The following is an 18,562-nucleotide window of genomic DNA, read 5'->3' on the forward strand; positions in this document are numbered from 1 at the left end:
CTCTCTCTCATATACAACACACCCACTATCTGTTACGTCTCTCTCTCTCTCATATACAACACACCCACTGTCTGTTACATCTCTCTCTCTCTCTCATATACAACACACCCACTGTCTGTTACATCTCTCTCTCTCTCATATACAACACACCCACTGTCTGTTACATCTCTCTCTCTCTCTCATATGCAACACACCCACTGTCTGTTACGTCTCTCTCTCATATACAACACACCCACTGTCTGTTACGTCTCTCTCTCATATACAACACACCCACTGTCTGTTACGTCTCTCTCTCATATACAACCCACTGTCTGTTACATCTCTCTCTCTCTCATATACAACACACCCACTGTCTGTTACATCTCTCTCTCTCTCATATACAACACACCCACTGTCTGTTACATCTCTCTCTCTCTCATATACAACACACCCACTGTCTGTTACATCTCTCTCTCTCTCATATACAACACACCCACTGTCTGTTACATCTCTCTCTCATATACAACACACCCACTGTCTGTTACGTCTCTCTCTCTCATATACAACACACCCACTGTCTGTTACGTCTCTCTCTCTCTCTCTCATATACAACACACCCACTGTCTGTTACGTCTCTCTCTCTCATATACAACACACCCACTGTCTGTTACGTCTCTCTCATATACAACACACCCACTGTCTGTTACGTCTCTCTCATATACAACACACCCACTGTCTGTTACGTCTCTCTCTCTCTCATATACAACACACCCACTGTCTGTTACGTCTCTCTCTCATATACAACACACCCACTGTCTGTTACATCTCTCTCTCTCTCATAAACAACACACCCACTGTCTGTTACGTCTCTCTCTCTCTCATATACAACACACCCACTGTCTGTTACGTCTCTCTCTCTCTCATATACAACACACCCACTGTCTGTTACGTCTCTCTCTATCTCATGTAACAGACAGTGGGTGTGTTGTATATGAGAGAGAGACGTAACAGACAGTGGGTGTGTTGTATATGAGAGAGAGAGAGACGTAACAGACAGTGGGTGTGTTGTATATGAGAGAGAGAGAGACGTAACAGACAGTGGGTGTGTTGTATATGAGAGAGAGAGAGACGTAACAGACAGTGGGTGTGTTGTATATGAGAGAGAGAGAGACGTAACAGACAGTGGGTGTGTTGTATATGAGAGAGAGAGAGAGATGTAACAGACAGTGGGTGTGTTGTATATGAGAGAGAGAGAGATGTAACAGACAGTGGGTGTGTTGTATATGAGAGAGAGATAGACGTAACAGACAGTGGGTGTGTTGTATATGAGAGAGAGAGAGACGTAACAGACAGTGGGTGTGTTGTATGTCTCTCTCTCATATACAACACACCCACTGTCTGTTACGTCTCTCTCTCATATACAACACACCCACTGTCTGTTACGTCTCTCTCTCTCTCTCATATACAACACACCCACTGTCTGTACGTCTCCCTCTCATATACAACACACCCACTGTCTCCCTCTCATATACAACACACCCACTGTCTCCCTCTCATATACAACACACCCACTGTCTCCCTCTCATATACAACACACCCACTGTCTCCCTCTCATATACAACACACCCACTGTCTCCCTCTCATATACAACACACCCACTGTCTCCCTCTCATATACAACACACCCACTGTCTCCCTCTCGTATACAACACACCCACTGTCTCCCTCTCGTATACAACACACCCACTGTCTCCCTCTCATATACAACACACCCACTGTCTCCCTCTCATACACAACACACCCACTCTCCCTCTCATATACAACACACCCACTGTCTGTTACGTCTCTTTCTCTCATATACAACACACCCACTGTCTGTTACGTCTCTCTCTCATATAGAACACACCCACTGTCTGTTACATCTCTCTCTCATATACAACACACCCACTGTCTGTTACGTCTCTCTCTCATATACAACACACCCACTGTCTGTTACATCTCTCTCTCTCTCATATGCAACACACCCACTGTCTGTTACGTCTCTCTCTCATATACAACACACCCACTGTCTGTTACGTCTCTCTCTCATATACAACACACCCACTGTCTGTTACATCTCTCTCTCTCTCATATACAACACACCCACTGTCTGTTACATCTCTCTCTCTCTCATATACAACACACCCACTGTCTGTTACATCTCTCTCTCATATACAACACACCCACTGTCTGTTACGTCTCTCTCTCTCATATACAACACACCCACTGTCTGTTACGTCTCTCTCTCTCTCTCATATACAACACACCCACTGTCTGTTACGTCTCTCTCTCTCATATACAACACACCCACTATCTGTTACGTCTCTCTCTCTCTCATATACAACACACCCACTGTCTGTTACATCTCTCTCTCTCTCTCATATACAACACACCCACTGTCTGTTACATCTCTCTCTCTCTCATATACAACACACCCACTGTCTGTTACATCTCTCTCTCTCTCTCATATGCAACACACCCACTGTCTGTTACGTCTCTCTCTCATATACAACACACCCACTGTCTGTTACGTCTCTCTCTCATATACAACACACCCACTGTCTGTTACGTCTCTCTCTCTCTCATATACAACACACCCACTGTCTGTTACGTCTCTCTCTCATATACAACACACCCACTGTCTGTTACATCTCTCTCTCTCTCTCTCTCATATACAACACACCCACTGTCTGTTACGTCTCTCTCTCTCTCTCATATACAACACACCCACTGTCTGTTACGTCTCTCTCTCATATACAACACACCCACTGTCTGTTACGTCTCTCTCTCATATACAACACACCCACTGTCTGTTACATCTCTCTCTCTCTCTCATATACAACACACCCACTGTCTGTTACGTCTCTCTCTCTCTCTCTCATATACAACACACCCACTGTCTGTTACGTCTCTTTCTCTCATATACAACACACCCACTGTCTGTTACGTCTCTCTCTCATATACAACACACCCACTGTCTGTTACGTCTCTCTCTCATATACAACACACCCACTGTCTGTTACGTCTCTCTCTCATATACAACACACCCACTGTCTGTTACATCTCTCTCTCTCTCATATACAACACACCCACTGTCTGTTACATCTCTCTCTCTCTCATATACAACACACCCACTGTCTGTTACATCTCTCTCTCTCTCATATACAACACACCCACTGTCTGTTACATCTCTCTCTCATATACAACACACCCACTGTCTGTTACGTCTCTCTCTCTCATATACAACACACCCACTGTCTGTTACGTCTCTCTCTCTCTCTCTCATATACAACACACCCACTGTCTGTTACGTCTCTCTCTCTCATATACAACACACCCACTGTCTGTTACGTCTCTCTCTCTCTCATATACAACACACCCACTGTCTGTTACGTCTCTCTCATATACAACACACCCACTGTCTGTTACGTCTCTCTCTCTCTCATATACAACACACCCACTGTCTGTTACGTCTCCCTCTCATATACAACACACCCACTGTCTGTTACGTCTCTCTCTCATATACAACACACCCACTGTCTGTTACATCTCTCTCTCTCTCATAAACAACACACCCACTGTCTGTTACGTCTCTCTCTCTCTCATATACAACACACCCACTGTCTGTTACGTCTCTCTCTCTCTCATATACAACACACCCACTGTCTGTTACGTCTCTCTCTATCTCATGTAACAGACAGTGGGTGTGTTGTATATGAGAGAGAGAGAGAGACGTAACAGACAGTGGGTGTGTTGTATATGAGAGAGAGACGTAACAGACAGTGGGTGTGTTGTATATGAGAGAGAGAGAGATGTAACAGACAGTGGGTGTGTTGTATATGAGAGAGAGAGAGACGTAACAGACAGTGGGTGTGTTGTATGTCTCTCTCTCATATACAACACACCCACTGTCTGTTACGTCTCTCTCATATACAACACACCCACTGTCTGTTACATCTCTCTCTCTCTCATAAACAACACACCCACTGTCTGTTACGTCTCTCTCTCTCATATACAACACACCCACTGTCTGTTACGTCTCTCTCTCTCTCATATACAACACACCCACTGTCTGTTACGTCTCTCTCTCTCTCATATACAACACACCCACTGTCTGTTACGTCTCTCTCTCTCTCTCATATGCAACACACCCACTGTCTGTTACATCTCTCTCTCTCTCATATACAACACACCCACTGTCTGTTACGTCTCCCTCTCATATACAACACACCAACTGTCTGTTACGTCTCTCTCTCATATACAACACACCCACTGTCTGTTACATCTCTCTCTCTCTCTCTCATATACAACACACCCACTGTCTGTTACGTCTCTCTCTCTCTCATATACAACACACCCACTGTCTGTTACGTCTCTCTCTCATATACAACACACCCACTGTCTGTTACATCTCTCTCTCTCTCATATACAACACACCCACTGTCTGTTACGTCTCTCTCTCATATACAACACACCCACTGTCTGTTACGTCTCTCTCTCTCTCTCATATACAACACACCCACTGTCTGTTACATCTCTCTCTCTCTCATATACAACACACCCACTGTCTCTCTCTCATATACAACACACCCACTGTCTGTTACGTCTCTCTCTCTCTCTCATATACAACACACCCACTGTCTGTTACATCTCTCTCTCTCTCATATACAACACACCCACTGTCTGTTACATCTCTCTCTCTCTCTCATATACAACACACCCACTGTCTGTTACGTCTCTCTCTCATATACAACACACCCACTGTCTGTTACATCTCTCTCTCTCATATGCAACACACCCACTGTCTGTTACGTCTCTCTCTCTCTCATATACAACACACCCACTGTCTGTTACGTCTCTCTCTCATATACAACACACCCACTGTCTGTTACGTCTCTCTCTCTCTCATATACAACACACCCACTGTCTGTTACATCTCTCTCTCTCTCTCATATTCAACACACCCACTGTCTGTTACGTCTCTCTCTCTCTCTCATATGCAACACACCCACTGTCTGTTACGTCTCTCTCTCTCTCATATACAACACACCCACTGTCTGTTACGTCTCTCTCTCATATACAACACACCCACTGTCTGTTACGTCTCTCTCTCTCTCATATACAACACACCCACTGTCTGTTACATCTCTCTCTCTCTCTCATATACAACACACCCACTGTCTCTCTCTCATATACAACACACCCACTGTCTGTTACATCTCTCTCTCATATACAACACACCCACTGTCTGTTACATCTCTCTCTCATATACAACACACCCACTGTCTGTTACATCTCTCTCTCATATACAACACACCCACTGTCTGTTACATCTCTCTCTCTCTCTCTCATATACAACACACCCACTGTCTGTTACATCTCTCTCTCTCTCTCATATACAACACACCCACTGTCTCTCTCTCATATACAACACACCCACTCTCATATACAACACACCCACTGTCTCTCTCTCTCATATACAACACACCCACTGTCACTCTCTCATATACAACACACCCACTGTCTCTCTCTCATATACAACACACCCACTGTCTCTCTCTCATATACAACACACCCACACTGTCTGTTACTCATAAACACAAACACGCGACCACCCTCTGGTCTTTGAACTGTCTCTAAACCGATGTTAATCTCTCTCCCGTGGCAGCTGATCGGGAGGCTGAGATCTTGTATGAGGTTGTGTTTGATGAAGAGTTTGCTGGGGGACTTACTATCAGGTACAGTCTGTCTGTGTTTCATTGTTTCACGTAGGTCTATGTTAAGTGTTTCAGGCCTTGACTCAAAACATTTTATTTTAGGTTATGTGTTTTATATGCCAAGTACCTGTGTTTTGTGACCGTGGTCTGTTGTCTCACTTGACTGTTTTGGGTGACTGTATTCTACCTGACCGTGGTCTGTTGTCTGATCTGACTGTTGTTCTGGGTGACTGTATTCTACCTGACCGTGGTCTGTTGGGTGACTGTATTCTGCCTGACCGTGGTCTGTTGGGTGACTGTATTCTGCCTGACCGTGGTCTGTTGGGTGACTGTATTCTACCTGACCGTGGTCTGTTGGGTGACTGTATTCTACCTGACCGTGGTCTGTTGTTCTGGGTGACTGTATTCTGCCTGACCGTGGTCTGTTGGGTGACTGTATTCCCCCTGACCGTGGTCTGTTGTTCTGGGTGACTGTATTCTACCTGACCGTGGTCTGTTGGGTGACTGTATTCTGCCTGACCGTGGTCTGTTGGGTGACTGTATTCTACCTGACCGTGGTCTGTTGGGTGACTGTATTCCCCCTGACCGTGGTCTGTTGTTCTGGGTGACTGTATTCTACCTGACCGTGGTCTGTTGTTCTGGGTGACTGTATTCCCCCTGACCGTGGTCTGTTGTTCTGGGTGACTGTATTCTGCCTGACCGTGGTCTGTTGGGTGACTGTATTCCCCCTGACCGTGGTCTGTTGTTCTGGGTGACTGTATTCTGCCTGACCGTGGTTTGTTGGGTGACTGTATTCTGCCTGACCGTGGTCTGTTGTTCTGGGTGACTGTATTCTGCCTGACCGTGGTCTGTTGGGTGACTGTATTCTGCCTGACTGTGGTTTGTTGGGTGACTGTATTCTGCCTGACCGTGGTCTGTTGGGTGACTGTATTCTGCCTGACCGTGGTCTGTTGTCTGATCTGACTGTTGTTCTGGGTGACTGTATTCTACCTGACCGTGGTCTGTTGTTCTGGGTGACTGTATTCTACCTGACCGTGGTCTGTTGGGTGACTGTATTCCCCCTGACCGTGGTCTGTTGTTCTGGGTGACTGTATTCTGCCTGACCGTGGTCTGTTGTCTGATCTGACTGTTGTTCTGGGTGACTGTGTTCTGCCTGACTGGTCTGTTGTCTGATCTGACTGTTGTTCTGGGTGACTGTGTTCTGCCTGACTGTGGTCTGTTGTCTGATCTGACTGTTGTTCTGGGTGACTGTATTCTGTCTAGGTGTGCGTCGGGCCGTGGCTACAGGCTGCCTCCGTGTGCCTTAATCAACCTGAGCCATGGATGCCGCTTTGAGCAGGGTTCACACAAACTGACCGCCATCGTCAAACCCCAGCCTGCCGCCTCCTCCCACCACCACGCACACAACAAAGAACAGCTGTCTGGGCTAAACCACTCACCACGCTCACCCTTCATACCCACACAGGTAGGACTGGAGTAGAGCAAATTACACCTGTATTCATGTCACACACACACACACACACACACACACACACACACACACACACACACACACACACACACACACACTCAAATAAGAATGGGTCAAATCTCCCACTCATTAGACTTTCCCTCCCCCCCATGTCTCTCCCTCCCTCCCCCCATGTCTCTCCCCCCCCCCCCCCCATGTCTCTCCCCCCCCCATGTTTCTCCCTCCCTCCCCCCATGTATGTTTCTCCCTCCCTCCCCCCATGTATGTTTCTCTCTCTCTCTCTCTCTCTCTCTCTCTCTCTGTCTCTCTGTCTCTCTGTCTCTCTGTCTCTCTGTCTCTCTGTCTCTCTGTCTCTCTGTCTCTCTGTCTCTCTGTCTCTCTCTCTCTCCCTCTCTCTCTCCCTCTGTGTCTCTCTCCCTCCCTCCCTCCCTCCCTATGTCTCTCCCCTTCTCTCTCCCTCCCTCCCTCCGTCTCTCCCGCCCTCTGTCTCCCTCTGTGTCTGTCTCTCTCTCCCTCCCTCCCTATGTCCCTCGCTCCCCACCCTCCGCCTGTCTCTCTCCCTCTCTCCCTCCCTCCCTCCGTTTCTCCCGCCCTCTGTCTCTCTCTCTCCCTCCCTCCCTGTCTCTCCCTCCCTCTGTCTCTCCCCCTCTGTCTCTCCCTCCCTCCCTATGTCCCTCCCTCCCCACCCTCCGTCTGTCTCTCTCCCTCCCTCCCTCCGTCTTTCCCTCCCTCTGTCTCTCCCTCTCTCTCTCCCTCCCTCCCTCCGTCTCTCCCTCTGTGTCTGTCTCTGTTTCTCTCAGCAGCAGAACGGCAGACAAAACATTCTCAGGGCAGACACTCAGGGGAACAAAAATGTGCACCACAATGCCCTCAGCCAGAAACACCAGCCGAAGGTAAGCCTGTGTTTGTTCTCTCTCCTCTCTGGCTCCCTCTCTCTGTGTTTGTTCTCTCTCCTCTCTGGCTCGCTCTCTCTGTGTTTGTTCTCTCTCCTCTCTGGCTCGCTCTCTCTGTGTTTGAGTTTTTCTCTACAATGCCACATTTCTCTGTAGTAGAGTGATGTTACACACTCTCCCTGTGAGTGCAGGGTAAAGATGAGGAGTTCAGTAATGTGTGGCAGTCTCTGCAGAGTTCTGGAATGCCCCAGAAACCACCAGCCCACTGGCAACAAAACAATGTGAGTCCATTCATAAGTGTGTCTGTACCAGTGTCAATGTGAAGTGTTACCATACTCACATTGTGAGTGAAGCAGTGTTTGTTGTTTTTGTTTGTGTGTGACTAAAACTATTGTACATCTCTGTGTGTGTCTGTCCCCAGGCGTGTAATTCTGCCTGGGGTCCAGGGTCTCCCGGACAGGAAGGGCAGTTCCAGGGGCAACAGGGCAGGAACCAACCCCAGAGTCAACAACAACAACCCCCCAAACCTGTAAATCACCATTTCATTCTAACCTTTGAACCCTTATGCACCTACATCCATAACCTTTGAACCATACACATTCCTAAACATTGAACCACGTCTCTTTGGTCCTTACTTTAGCTTCCATCATCACCTCCAGCTGTAGACCAATAGCAGACAGTGACCAGGGTTCTCATCCTCAGCAGGCAGCTTAGCCAGTGGAGTCAGGACTACAAATGAAATGAAACTAGTCAATAAAATGTACTTTGAAAGCTGATTGCTGTGCGTAGGGTTTATTACAGGGCTGTGTGTAGGGTTTATTACAGGGCTGTGTGTAGGGTTTATTACAGGGCTGTGTGTAGGGTTTATTACAGGGCTGTGTGTAGGGTTTATTACAGGGCTGTGTGTAGGGTTTATTACAGGGCTGTGTGTAGGGTTTTAACACAGGGCTGTGTGTAGGGTTTATTACAGTGCTGTGTGTAGGGTTTTATTACAGGGCTGTGTGTAGGGTTTATTACAGGGCTGTGTGTAGGGTTTTATTACAGGGCTGTGTGTAGGGTTTATTACAGGGCTGTGTGTAGGGTTTTATTACAGGGCTGTGTGTAGGGTTTTATTACAGGGCTGTGTGTAGGGTTTTATTACAGGGCTGTGTGTAGGGTTTATTACAGGGCTGTGTGTAGGGTTTATTACAGGGCTGTGTGTAGGGTTTTAACACAGGGCTGTGTGTAGGGTTTATTACAGGGCTGTGTGTAGGGTTTATTACAGGGCTGTGTGTAGGGTTTATTACAGGGCTGTGTGTAGGGTTTATTACAGGGCTGTGTGTAGGGTTTATTACAGGGCTGTGTGTAGGGTTTATTACAGGGCTGTGTGTAGGGTTTATTACAGGGCTGTGTGTAGGGTTTATTACAGGGCTGTGTGTAGGGTTTTAACACAGGGCTGTGTGTAGGGTTTATTACAGTGCTGTGTGTAGGGTTTTATTACAGGGCTGTGTGTAGGGTTTATTACAGGGCTGTGTGTAGGGTTTTATTACAGGGCTGTGTGTAGGGTTTATTACAGGGCTGTGTGTAGGGTTTTATTACAGGGCTGTGTGTAGGGTTTTATTACAGGGCTGTGTGTAGGGTTTTATTACAGGGCTGTGTGTAGGGTTTTATTACAGGGCTGTGTGTAGGGTTTATTACAGGGCTGTGTGTAGGGTTTATTACAGGGCTGTGTGTAGGGTTTTAACACAGGGCTGTGTGTAGGGTTTATTACAGGGCTGTGTGTAGGGTTTATTACAGTGCTGTGTGTAGGGTTTTATTACAGGGCTGTGTGTAGGGTTTTATTACAGGGCTGTGTGTAGGGTTTTATTACAGGGCTGTGTGTAGGGTTTTATTACAGGGCTGTGTGTAGGGTTTTATTACAGGGCTGTGTGTAGGGTTTTATTACAGGGCTGTGTGTAGGGTTTTATTACAGGGCTGTGTGTATGGTTTTATTACAGGGCTGTGTGTAGGGTTTTGTTACAGGGCTGTGTGTAGGGTTTTATTACAGGGCTGTGTGTAGGGTTTATTACAGGGCTGTGTGTAGGGTTTATTACAGGGCTGTGTGTAGGGTTTTATTACAGGGCTGTGTGTAGGGTTTATTACAGGGCTGTGTGTAGGGTTTATTACAGGGCTGTGTGTAGGGTTTTATTACAGGGCTGTGTGTAGGGTTTTATTACAGGGCTGTGTGTAGGGTTTTATTACAGGGCTGTGTGTAGCGTTTTATTACAGGGCTGTGTGTAGGGTTTTATTACAGGGCTGTGTGTAGGGTTTTATTACAGGGCTGTGTGTAGGGTTTATTACAGGGCTGTGTGTAGGGTTTATTACAGGGCTGTGTGTAGGGTTTTATTACAGGGCTGTGTGTAGGGTTTATTACAGGGCTGTGTGTAGGGTTTATTACAGGGCTGTGTGTAGGGTTTTATTACAGGGCTGTGTGTAGGGTTTATTACAGGGCTGTGTGTAGGGTTTTATTACAGGGCTGTGTGTAGGGTTTTATTACAGGGCTGTGTGTAGGGTTTTATTACAGGGCTGTGTGTAGGGTTTTATTACAGGGCTGTGTGTATGGTTTTATTACAGGGCTGTGTGTAGGGTTTATTACAGGGCTGTGTGTAGGGTTTTATTACAGGGCTGTGTGTAGGGTTTATTACAGGGCTGTGTGTAGGGTTTATTACAGGGCTGTGTGTAGGGTTTTATTACAGGGCTGTGTGTAGGGTTTATTACAGGGCTGTGTGTAGGGTTTTATTACAGGGCTGTGTGTAGGGTTTTATTACAGGGCTGTGTGTAGGGTTTTATTACAGGGCTGTGTGTATGGTTTTATTACAGGGCTGTGTGTAGGGTTTATTACAGGGCTGTGTGTAGGGTTTATTACAGGGCTGTGTGTAGGGTTTTATTACAGGGCTGTGTGTAGGGTTTATTACAGGGCTGTGTGTAGGGTTTTATTACAGGGCTGTGTGTAGGGTTTTATTACAAGGCTGTGTGTAGGGTTTTATTACAGGGCTGTGTGTAGGGTTTTATTACAGGGCTGTGTGTAGGGTTTTATTACAGGGCTGTGTGTAGGGTTTTATTACAGGGCTGTGTGTAGGGTTTTATTACAGGGCTGTGTGTAGGGTTTTATTACAGGGCTGTGTGTAGGGTTTTATTACAGGGCTGTGTGTAGGGTTTTATTACAGGGCTGTGTGTAGGGTTTATTACAAGGCTGTGTGTAGGGTTTATTACAGGGCTGTGTGTAGGGTTTTAATACAGGGCTGTGTGTAGGGTTTATTACAGGGCTGTGTGTAGGGTTTTATTACAGGGCTGTGTGTAGGGTTTTATTACAGGGCTGTGTGTAGGGTTTTATTACAGGGCTGTGTGTAGGGTTTTATTACAGGGCTGTGTGTATGGTTTTATTACAGGGCTGTGTGTAGGGTTTTATTACAGGTCTGTGTGTAGGGTTTTATTACAGGGCTGTGTGTAGGGTTTTATTACAGGGCTGTGTGTAGGGTTTTATTACAGGGCTGTGTGTAGGGTTTTATTACAGGGCTGTGTGTAGGGTTTTATTACAGGGCTGTGTGTAGGGTTTATTACAGAGCTGTGTGTAGGGTTTATTACAGGGCTGTGTGTATGGTTTTATTACAGGGCTGTGTGTAGGGTTTATTACAGGGCTGTGTGTAGGGTTTATTACAGGACTGTGTGTAGGGTTTTAATACAGGGCTGTGTGTAGGGGTTTATTACAGGGCTGTGTGTAGGGTTTTATTACAAGGCTGTGTGTAGGGTTTTATTACAGGGCTGTGTGTAGGGTTTTATTACAGGGCTGTGTGTGTGTAGGGTTTTATTGCAGGGCTGTGTGTGTGTAGGGTTTTATTACAGGGCTGTGTGTAGGGTTTTATTACAGGGCTGTGTGTAGGGTTTTATTACAGGGCTGTGTGTAGGGTTTTATTACAGGGCTGTGTGTAGGGTTTTATTACAGGGCTGTGTGTAGGGTTTTATTACAGGGCTGTGTGTAGGGTTTTATTACAGGGCTGTGTGTAGGGTTTTATTACAGGGCTGTGTGTAGGGTTTATTACAAGGCTGTGTGTAGGGTTTATTACAGGGCTGTGTGTAGGGTTTTAATACAGGGCTGTGTGTAGTGTTTATTACAGGGCTGTGTGTAGGGTTTTATTACAGGGCTGTGTGTAGGGTTTTATTACAGGGCTGTGTGTAGGGTTTTATTACAGGGCTGTGTGTAGGGTTTTATTACAGGGCTGTGTGTATGGTTTTATTACAGGGCTGTGTGTAGGGTTTTATTACAGGGCTGTGTGTAGGGTTTTATTACAGGGCTGTGTGTAGGGTTTTATTACAGGGCTGTGTGTAGGGTTTTATTACAGGGCTGTGTGTAGGGTTTTATTACAGGGCTGTGTGTAGGGTTTTATTACAGGGCTGTGTGTAGGGTTTATTACAGGGCTGTGTGTAGGGTTTATTACAGGGCTGTGTGTAGGGTTTATTACAGGGCTGTGTGTAGGGTTTATTACAAGGCTGTGTGTAGGGTTTATTACAAGGCTGTGTGTAGGGTTTATTACAGGGCTGTGTGTAGGGTTTTAATACAGGGCTGTGTGTAGGGGTTTATTACAGGGCTGTGTGTAGGGTTTATTACAGGGCTGTGTGTAGGGTTTTATTACAGGGCTGTGTGTAGGGTTTTATTGCAGGGCTGTGTGTAGGGTTTTATTACAAGGCTGTGTGTAGGGTTTTATTACAAGGCTGTGTGTAGGGTTTATTACAAGGCTGTGTGTAGGGTTTATTACAGGGCTGTGTGTAGGGTTTATTACAGGGCTGTGTGTAGGGTTTTATTACAGGGCTGTGTGTAGGGTTTATTACAGGGCTGTGTGTAGGGTTTTATTACAGGGCTGTGTGTAGGGTTTTATTACAAGGCTGTGTGTAGGGTTTATTACAGGGCTGTGTGTAGGGTTTATTACAGGGCTGTGTGTAGGGTTTATTACAGGGCTGTGTGTAGGGTTTATTACAGGGCTGTGTGTAGGGTTTATTACAGGGCTGTGTGTAGGGTTTTATTACAGGGCTGTGTGTAGGGTTTATTACAGGACTGTGTGTAGGGTTTATTACAGGGCTGTGTGTAGGGTTTATTACAGGGCTGTGTGTAGGGTTTATTACAGGGCTGTGTGTAGACTAAGTTGTTAGTTTAGTCAAACAAATCCAGATGAGTGAAGATGAAATAACATTTTGATTTTGTCGGGAGATGGAGGGAAATGAGGTGTGTGTGTAAGAGATATGTGTGTCTGGGAAAGAGAGAGCGATACAACGTGTGTGTGTGTGTGTGTGTGTGTGTGTGTGTGTGTGTGTGTGTAAAACTTAATGTTGTTTTATAGGGTCCAGCAGGAAGTATCAGACTGCTGAAGAGAAATGAAGATGTCAACACTCTGTTTCCCGCTCAGAACGCCACAAAGAAGGTACACACACACACACACACACACACACACACACACACACACACACACACACACACACACAGTCTTACCCACCTGTCTCCAGCAGACAGAGTTTGAGGAGTTGATCGCCAACCTGAAGATCACTAAGGGCAACGAGCCAACGAGTCAATCGGAGGAGCCGCTGTCTCCGCAGTCATTCGCTATGGTGGGTACTAGACTAGTACAGTCACTGGTTGGTGTTCTGTTATAGTGCACTCAGGGCCCACATCAAACTCTTCAATTACATTTATCTGCTCATTCCTTGTGGTTTGTTGTAGACTAATTGTGATTGGTTGTTCTCCTGTGTATAGAAGGGGACTCTGGCCCTGAAGGAGATGCTGAACATTGGCTCTGCCCCGGACTCCACTAGTCTCTCCTCCTCCAACACACAGCAGCAGAACAGGAGAAGAGCCACCAAGAAACTGGGTGAGTGGAAATACAGGGTTAACTACATGTTTAGATGTAAACATGTAGTTGTGAAGCTATTGTGGGATTTAGTGGAGATAATACAAATATGAAACCACTTTTTCATCATTCCCCTTCTCGTCCTTACCCATCTTTCCTTTCAACTGTCGTTTCTCCCTCCTTCTACCTCTCCCCATATCGCACACCCTCCTCTCTTTTCATCCCCTCTCTCTCCTTCTACCCTCATCCTCTCCACCTCCGCCCTCTGCCTGTCTCAGCTGCGAGGATGGGAGACTTAGTGTCACCTGTATCCACAGCAGCAGTCCCTCCCCTGCAGGCCCACCAGCCCTCCTCCATGGGTCCCAGTGTGGCCTCAGAGCTGGCTAGGATCTGTGTAGGTCTGGGCATGGCCCCCCCCGACTTCACCTTCATACGCAGCAGACAGGTGAGGCACACACACATGCATGAAGCAGGAACACACAGATTGTGGGCACATCCTTTAGCAACGTCCCTACAGTATCTCTCTGTTTCCCAGTTGTTTTCTGTCTAAGTCCACCTCCATTATCTGTCTTCCTGTCTCTCTCAGGGTTTGATGGTATGTCAGGTGAAGCTCTCCAGTGGTCTGCTTGTCCACGGTCCTCAGAGTCACTCTGAGAACGAAGCCAAAGAGAAGGCAGCTCTCTTCGCCCTGCAGCGCCTTGTGAGTGTGGTGTGTGTCCCTACTGTACTTCTGCACGATCTGTGTGTTTGCATGCCAAACTGTCTGTTTCTTATTTTATTGTGTGTATGTATTTTACTAATGTCTCCTATACTTCTGTGTTTTATCCTCTCTGTCTCCTGTAGAATTCGGTGGGTTCTGGGTTTCCCATGCCTCCGCCTCTGTTCTCCGGGGTCAGCCAGATAAGAGGACCGTCCATGGGACCCATGCCTAACGTATTCGGCCAATCGGGTGAGACCTGCCGTCATGTGTGGCGTCTATATTGATACTAAAGTAGACTGTAACAGTATGACCTCTCTGGGTGCAGTTATAATATTTAGGAATACTGGATGTGAACCTAACCCTTTCTCCCTCTCCCTCCAGGTGGTCTGTTAATCCCTCCTCGGGGGTATGGTCCTCTCCACTGGGGCATGCCCCTCCCTCCCCACCAGGGACAGCCCTTCTACGGGGGCACCTTCCCTGGCGCCCGGCCTCAGGCACCCTCCGTCCCCATCGGCTCACACAACCAGTTTGTCCCCCTGCAGGTAGGAGCACCAGAACCTGTTTCTACGGTTAACACAGTTTTCGATTATTAACTGTGTGTGTGTGTTCCCACACAATCCTAACCTCTAAATTCTAACCTCTGTCAGGTGACTAAGAAGCGCGTGTCATCAGGCAAGAAGCCACAAGAGTTCTACAATGCGGCTCACACGGCGAGGAACCAAGCCCCAAGTAACAAAGCCCAGTCTGACTCCCAACCCTCCCTATCCCCAGCCCCCTCAGCACCCCCTGCAGCCCCCATCACACCCCTAAAGACCGCCCAGGACCCCTCTGAGATGGCTGGGACCCCCTCCACGCCACAGACGCCACGCCAGAACCCCACCCCAGGCCATGGCCACACCCCCAGCTCTTCCTCCAAGAGGAAACACAGGAAACTGGCGGTCAACTTTGAAGTGGCCAAAGTCCAAGAATGATCTTCTTAGGTGTTGGTTTTTAAGATGGTATTATCATCGTCCTGGTCTCAAATGGAACCCTATTCTCTGTGTGCTGCCCTACTTTTGACCAGAGCCCTATGTAGTTCCCCTATGGGGCTGTTCTCAAAAGTAGTGCGTTAGAAGAGGAATAGGGTGTCATTAGGGTTCCGTTTGAGATGCAGCCACAGTAACGAGAGGGAGGGAGGAGGAGGGCCCCCCACCCAAGGCAATAAGGACTGATAAGTCGCAATGACGTCTGTTTTCTTGTGTTTGTATCATGTTTGTAAGATGGATCACTGTTGTCACCAGTCTCTCCATACCCTGTGGTACATGGTGTCCTTCTAGTTGGTCCGTTTATGATTGGAGCTTGTAATCAAGGGGTTAATCTCTTTTAATTATTTTCCCTCTGTTTGTATTCTCCATCTTAAGCCAAATGTTAGGGTCTTTTATTAAGGTCATTAGATTTTTGTCACTATGTATTTTAAGATCTATTTTATGGTTTCTAGTCGCTTACGTAACAAATAGCAATTTGACATTCTCACTTGTGTCAAGCTAAATTTAGGATCACAAATGTATTCGGACACGCATAAAGACAACACAAACATCACTATGACAAAATGATTGACATTTCTCCTCTACATTAAAACACCACATTTCTTCCCTCCATTCAGACTTGGATCAATCAGCTAACAGGTCCTGGTAATGTCCCAAAGCAGACAATTTTAATTTGATTTCAAACTGATATGCTGCTGTTAGTTTGTTTTTAAAATATTTTTGCCTCCACATTTCAATGTATGGATTTTCTGCCTCTAGGCACCCTTTTGAAGATTCATTTGTAATCTATAATTTGTTGTTGTTGCAGAGAGTACCAAGGCTGAATCATTACCTTGTAACCCACATGTACAGCTGCTTGAGTTTTACCAGCATATTTTTGGGGCTCTTTGTTTTTGGATTTGTACCCCCCCCCCCCCCCCCCACCCACTTTAGACAGTGAGCCGATCTACTGAGTTCTGGCTCCCCGTGGGTTTTAGACATCTGTACCGAAGCACACCTGTTGTACGTCATATTGTTCTCTCATAATTCATTTGAGCGCTTGTATAAGAAACCCCCCCATCTTAAAGTAGGTTATGGAACTGGCTCTTTTCATGCTGGGACATGCTGTACATATCCACTGAATAAAGAAATCTTTTGTTACCATGGCGTCGATAAATGTGTTTGTCAGTTTATTTTGTCAGTGGTTTGAATGGTAAAGGCATGCATAACTCAAGTGATGTCTGTGTGAACATTGTAAAACGGGTACATTAAATATCCTGTATGTATACATTTTACAAACCACTCATGTCTTGCAGGAATTGATTTACATGTGACATCACACCAGTACATAATTAAGTATAGATTGGTCATGTATGTTGGCCACCAGTGGGCAGTGCATGGCTATGGATGTCTTCCTCATGCAGAGTTCAGGCCAGTCTATGTCAGGGGTGGCCTGGAGCTCTAACTGGGTGTGCAGACCGTCACTCCAACCCTGCAGACCTTCACTCCAACCCTGCAGACCTTCACTCCAACCCTGCTGAATGCACAGCATGATCCTACTTAATCAGTGGCTCATCGAGCTTCATCAGGTATGTTAAAGCCTGCATAGTCTGTTGGGACATGACTATGGCATAGTACATTAATTTATAGGCACAGGTCAGACAGAACAATTTCTATATTTATTTAGAGTAACTTGTTAAAGGTGGATGTAATAGAATCACAAGACAGCCTCCCGGACAGTATTGCAATTGTACAGGACACAACACTGTATGTAATAAGGACCAGTGGCGGTTGGTGTCATTTAAGATCAGGGAGGATGATAATATCTTTCTATTCCAGCATATTGGATAACTCATTCAAATTCCATTTACCCAACTCCATGCAACACCAAAAATATAAACACTATGTAAAGTGTTGGTCCTGTGTTTTTTCCAGAGAATTGAATGTTCATTTATCTACCATAAGCCGCCTCCTATGTAATTTTAGAGAATTTGGAAGTACATCCAACCGGCCACATATACACATACCATTTGTATGGCGTCGTGTGGGTGAGCGGTTTTCTGAAGTCAACATTGTGAACAGTGGGTTATGGTATGGGCAGGCATAAGCTATGACAATGAACACAATTGCATTTTATCAATGGCAATTAGAATGCACAAAAATACCGTGACGAGATACTGAGGCCCATTTTTTTTTTTAAAGCTATCTGTCTGTGACCAACAGATGTATATCTGTATTCCCAGTCATGTGAAACCCATGGATTAGGGCCTAATTAATTTATTTCAACTGACTGATTTCCTCATATGTACTGTAACTCAGTAAAATCTTTGAAATTGTTCTATGTTGCGTTTGCATTTTTGTTCAGTATACATGATACTTTAATTTTCCCTATACCCATCATGAGGTTGCTACAACCTAGCTTGTGAATGAACGTTTACAGGTTGAGAGACATTTTTTTGTTATCACGGTGACAGTGACACATTCAATACCGCCTTGCACACTCTTGCCTGCATCTAGCTGATCTAAGGTGTAATCATTGGTCCAATCTTTGCCAACGAGAGTTCCTATTGGACAAATTCAGGTATGTTTATCCCCGTTTTATTCTGTTTGCTAATTCTGAGCGGTTGTTTGCTAAGTCTGAGAGGTTGTTTTGGACCCTGTACAGGGCCCGGTGAGTTTGGTGGGTACCCCTCCCCAAATATTGTCATCAGAAAATATAAAAATGGACATACCCTTTGAAAGCTACAGGCCTTGACTTTTTGGAAATCAAACTAAAATCTTACTGCTGGTAATGTCATAAGAATCTCCCTTCCCTCCCATAAAGGCCATAAATCATGCGCTATGGTCATATTCATAGTCACCAAAGTGCAAACATTTAGTACGCATGGAAAGGGTACACCCTCAT

The 18,562-nt window shown here is 46.0% G+C and overlaps 1 protein-coding gene across 5 annotated transcripts in view; it reads left to right on the forward strand.

The window, feature by feature from the left end:
- xrn1 (5'-3' exoribonuclease 1) overlaps positions 1–16,828 on the forward strand; it is a 67,685-nt gene extending 50,857 nt beyond the window's left edge. The window contains exons 29-41 of one of the 5 annotated variants that reach the window (XM_036966157.1): positions 5,686–5,755; positions 6,998–7,199; positions 8,006–8,098; positions 8,290–8,379; positions 8,520–8,627; positions 13,450–13,530; positions 13,613–13,714; positions 13,860–13,974; positions 14,271–14,398; positions 14,540–14,662; positions 14,797–14,902; positions 15,035–15,195; positions 15,301–16,828. In XM_036966157.1, the coding sequence (XP_036822052.1) occupies positions 5,686–5,755; positions 6,998–7,199; positions 8,006–8,098; positions 8,290–8,379; positions 8,520–8,627; positions 13,450–13,530; positions 13,613–13,714; positions 13,860–13,974; positions 14,271–14,398; positions 14,540–14,662; positions 14,797–14,902; positions 15,035–15,195; positions 15,301–15,624 (1,703 nt within the window). In that variant the 3' untranslated portion in view covers positions 15,625–16,828. Of the gene's footprint in view, positions 1–5,685; positions 5,756–6,997; positions 7,200–8,005; positions 8,099–8,289; positions 8,380–8,519; positions 8,628–13,449; positions 13,531–13,612; positions 13,715–13,859; positions 13,975–14,231; positions 14,399–14,539; positions 14,663–14,796; positions 14,903–15,034; positions 15,196–15,300 lie in introns of all 5 variants that reach the window. The other 4 variants (XM_036966153.1, XM_036966156.1, XM_036966155.1 and 1 more) reach the window with 4 other exon arrangements.
- Positions 16,829–18,562: the final 1,734 nt, after the last annotated feature.

This window comes from Oncorhynchus mykiss, chromosome 28 (assembly GCF_013265735.2).
Source record: "Oncorhynchus mykiss isolate Arlee chromosome 28, USDA_OmykA_1.1, whole genome shotgun sequence".
In the NCBI taxonomy this organism is placed as follows: Eukaryota; Metazoa; Chordata; class Actinopteri; order Salmoniformes; family Salmonidae; genus Oncorhynchus; species Oncorhynchus mykiss.